Source organism: Octodon degus, unplaced genomic scaffold (assembly GCF_000260255.1).
Source record: "Octodon degus isolate 3935 unplaced genomic scaffold, OctDeg1.0 scaffold00330, whole genome shotgun sequence".
NCBI lineage: Eukaryota > Metazoa > Chordata > Mammalia > Rodentia > Octodontidae > Octodon > Octodon degus.
Genome location: NW_004524906.1, coordinates 1022821 through 1027344, shown reverse-complemented (window position 1 = coordinate 1027344; position 4524 = coordinate 1022821). Strand labels below are relative to the sequence as shown.

The window sequence follows — 4524 nt, the reverse complement described above, 5'->3', positions numbered from 1 at the left end:
AGCCTAAGCCATTTCAGCTGTACTTTTAGCTGTCATCTCTAAACCTTTGCAATCTCTTCCCATAAACCATTCCTAAAGGCTCTTAAATGACATGGACATGTAGCATCAGAGCAATAACCTCATTTCTATGGTCCTAAATTCATAGTTTCTTGTTGCTTAAGCAAAATATCCAACACCTAAAGTTAAAGGAGAAAAGGTTTCTTTGGCTCACAGTTCATAGAGCTTCACTCCATAATTGGTTGGGTATAATGCAGGGAGGAATGTCAAAGGGGCATCACAGAGAAGTCACAGTTCATGGCTGTGGACAGGAGGTAGAAAAACAAACAAGGAATGACTACAGCTCTTTCTGTTCCTTCTATCTTATCCAGGATACTGAGATGGTTAACACTCCCACTCTTAACTCTAGTGCCCTTGATCTTAATATTGCAACATGAATCAACTCCAGCTACAAGCACTCTAGATATAACCACCTCTGAAAAAGTCCAGTCTATGACTGCATGAGTATTTGGGGGACTATCTAAACACAAACCATAACAGAGAGGTTGAGGAATAACTGATACTTGTTCACTGCCATTCAATCACTCCTATAAAGAAAAGTGTTGAGTCTATGAGAGAGGATCATCTTTTGAATACTTGAAGGGGCAGGTTTTGGGAAGTGAAAAATAGTTGTATTTGCAGAACATTACCTAATCTGAACTTCTGGTCTGACAACTTTCTCTTAAAACTGGCACTTTTCTTGTCTTGATACAAAGAGTTCAAATAGCATACATGATCTCCCCTCCATGTTCAAAATTTCTGCACCTATAATTTCTACCAACAGTGGATTGAAATCATTTGGTGAAAAAAAATATGTCTTCTTCCTTTTCCCGAAATGTTTACCAATATAATATAAAACATTTATGTGGTATTTACATTGAATTGTGTACTTCAAGTAACCTAGAAATGATTTAAATTATGTGGGAGGATATACATAGGTTATATGAAAACACTTTACCATTTCATACGAGGGACTTAAGCATCTGCAGTCTTTCGTGTCAGCTTTGGCCTAGAAAATAAGATTGAATTGTCTCCATGGATGACTGGATATTCCTCTGCAGGGCACCCTTTAAAGTCAAAACAAATCACAGCTCTGTAATCTTTGCTAAATTGTTAGGTTCACCCAGTTCTTTGTAGAATAACTGTTTGAGTGGGTAAAAAAAAAAAGTGAATGATATTGTCTCACATAGAGCCTGGAAGTTTAGGTATCTGAGAGATACATCTTGTCAGCTCTGTTATTCCTACCCTAAAACCAACAAAATCAACAAAGTTGCAGGTTATATCAAGAGAAAGAATTTATTTTCATGAGTAGTGGGAAGAGTAATCTCGTAAGAAGGACCATCCTGTTGCACACGTGGGTTTCTTATAAAGGCACTGAGTTTGGGGAAAACTTTACAACTATACAGTCCTGTGCTTGGCATACTACACTGCTCAGCAGCCACTGGAAGACAGTCTTACAAGTTCTTCACCTAGTGCCTCAGAAGTGTTAGTACTGAGCAAAGAAGATAAAAACGTGCAATAATTTGGGTATTACATTTGGCCATGACACACCTAAAGCTACTCTAAAAACTGCCAGGTGGGTTTACCACATTGAATGTTGGAGCACTCAGTATTTATTGAACAACTTTATGGCAAGCCTGTGTCTGGGATCTTCATGAATAATAGTGCTTTTCTTCTGGATGACCTTTGCTGAGATGTCCAGGAATTTTTGCCATCAAAATGGAACAGTAAATTTACATGGGCAGCAGAGATGTCGATTTCCAACTGTGGCCTGATGTTTTTACTTTAGATGAAAAAAATATTCTGTGGTACTCAAAAGTAAAAGTTACTTCACTTTCTGGTCATAACTATCATTCATAACAGTTAAATTCTTAACATAGCGCTTAGAGCCAAAATCACAGAACAGTGGTCTCTCTGCAGATTTATTTAGAAAGGCTTTTATCTTATGCTGACATGGATGTCTGTCCTACTAACTGGAAAAGGATTGTCTTGGGAGCCATTCTCCTTTCCTGCAAAGCTTGGCATGATGAGGCTATATGGAATGTTGACTTCTGCCAGATCCTCAGGGACATTCCACTTGAGGACATGTGAGTTTGAAAGGTTTTGGTGAATTTTCTAATGTATTTCTTTTTTTAAACTTTCCTATGAATTTATTATAATGTGTAAAACATAATAATCATATATTTTCTTACACCTTTCATCTTTTATAGTTTCCACATATATAACCTTATTTACTTTGTGTTAGGAGAGCAGATGTGAACCCAACTTCACACCAGGGAGCCCTCTGGCATGTGAATGGGTCACTGCAGTTGCCTCTCCCAGGTCTGCGCTGCTCCACCTTCTCTCCTCCTCTGGCAGGTCCATCCACACAATGGCAGTTCTTCCTCCTTTTTGCAGCAGGCCTGGGCTAGGACTGGATCTTCGAACGTATTTCTAATGTACTATAATTCTAATGTATATAATATAATTTTAATGTATTATAATACATGACAGAAGATGGAAGTAAGCATGAAACTATATTACTTTATCTTCAGCTATAGTATAAAAGTTCATATTGCCTATCCATAATCTGTAGGTTTGGATGTGTTATGGTAATGATATGCTTGATAAGTTGAAATATTTTCTTATTTTTGCCAAGTATCCTATAAGCTTAGCACCAGAAAAAGATAGTACAGTGCATATCTTTTGGCTTTTTAACACCCATAAGTTCCAGTCCCTTTTCTAAGGGTATATGATTGGCTTTTGAAATAAATGTATGAGTACTGATACACTCTTTGGGCTATAGCTCAGGCAGAGTTACAGCTTCAGCTTGAGTCACACGTTGTATGTTTGCTTGTGCTGGTCTCTCTCCAATTTTTCATCAGAACATCTGGTCTACTTACAAAGTTATGGGCTCAATCTTACTCAAATGCTTGCTCTTCTTCATCTTTCTTCACATTTTTATGAACATCTGTTGTTAGACTAACCAGAACATACAAGAAAAGTTCCAGATCCCTGAGCCTGCCTTCTCCAGATTAAGACAGTTGCCTGTGTGTGAAAATTGGTCTGATGGGCTCTGATTTTATGCATATTGAGTGTGAACATGCAGCTGCATGGTTATACAGCAGAGGACTGCTCCCAGTCATTCTCTTTCTACTGTACTGAACTGGGCCTTGTGTGTGTGTGTGTGTGTGTGTGTGTGTTGTGTGTGTGTGTGTGTGTGTGTGTGTGTGTCTAGTGTTCTAGCAGAGGTAATATCTCAAATTGGATTTAGTCTAGCTGAGACTCCTGTCTTTGATATTCCTGCCTTCTAAAGTTTAGGGTGAGTATCTTGATGTCAAGGTCACAGTTTGTCATCTTATTCATATTAAGATACTCTTCATGTATCCTTTGACATAGTGCATAGCTGGAATGGGTGGAGAGATTCCTTTTCCCATCCAATATGGTTTCTCTTTCTTTTTCTGTATGTCTGTCTTTCTGTCTCTTTGTCTCAGTCTCTATCCCTGTCGGACTCTCTATGTCTCTCTTTCTCTTCCTCTCCTTCTCATTTTCTCTCTTCCTTTCTCTGATCTCTGGAGTCCTTGCTAACAGGGAAAAGAGTAGCGGAACTTTGTTGGTGCCACTCTCATTTGGTAAGCCCTTCCTCTTCTAAGCCACTGAAGGTGTCTGCAAGTTCTTCAGAGCTAACAAGCAGTATACAACATTTCTTTCATATGTTCACTGTAGTGGAACTTCATGAATGTATACAGAACACGAGTTACACAGATGCATTGATGGACTCTGAAGAAAGGACCATGAATCAACAGCAGGCAGGAATGAGCAGGCTATAACCCTTCTCCTCTCAAATGTACTAATGTTGCAGTTGTGGGAGAATTGAGTCAACAGTAGCCAATAGCTCAGAAGAAATTAATAATATCCAAAGTCTGAGGCACTGATCACAGAGTTTGTCTTTTTCATAGTGTGGCAAATAGAAGCTACAAAAGCTAGATAAGCTTTAGCTGAAGGCCATGATGCAATGGATATCTTGTGGTGAGTATAGTTGTATGTAGTAAATTTGTTTTTAGCACATTCATGCAAGTTTCAGTTTGATGACAAATCATGTAATTTACCTGAGTTCAGTAGCAGAGAACAAAATGGCTGAAGCTTTATGAACAAAAAGGCTACTGTTAGGACAGAATTTCTGCTTTGCTGGACTATAGAAAGGACTTAATATATGTGTACTTATTGGAACATGAGTGTTTTCTTTTAGTTCTATAGCCTTCATAGGTCTCAAAACAGAATTAATAGCAGTCCTAGAATCTAAAAATGAATTTTTTATTATACCTTTCTATTTGTATTTCTTCTTTTGAGTTCTTATACTAGAGAAACTATACAATATTTATACATGTGTGTCTGGTTTATTTCACTTATGAGTATATCTTTCTTCCCATAATTTTATTGAGAAACAAATAGCAATGAGACAGTTTCAAACCAAATTGGTAGGACAGTTTCAATAATTAACACATCTCA

General features: G+C 37.8%; 1 protein-coding gene across 1 annotated transcript in view; it reads left to right on the top strand.

Annotated features, from left to right (window-relative positions):
• LOC101570406 (cyclin-Y-like protein 1) overlaps positions 1-4524 on the top strand; it is a 48729-nt gene that overhangs the window by 25435 nt on the left and 18770 nt on the right. Inside the window, exon 2 of the mRNA XM_012513132.1 lies at positions 1957-2123. Within this exon, the coding sequence (XP_012368586.1) occupies positions 1957-2123 (167 nt within the window). The remainder of the gene's footprint in view (positions 1-1956; positions 2124-4524) is intronic.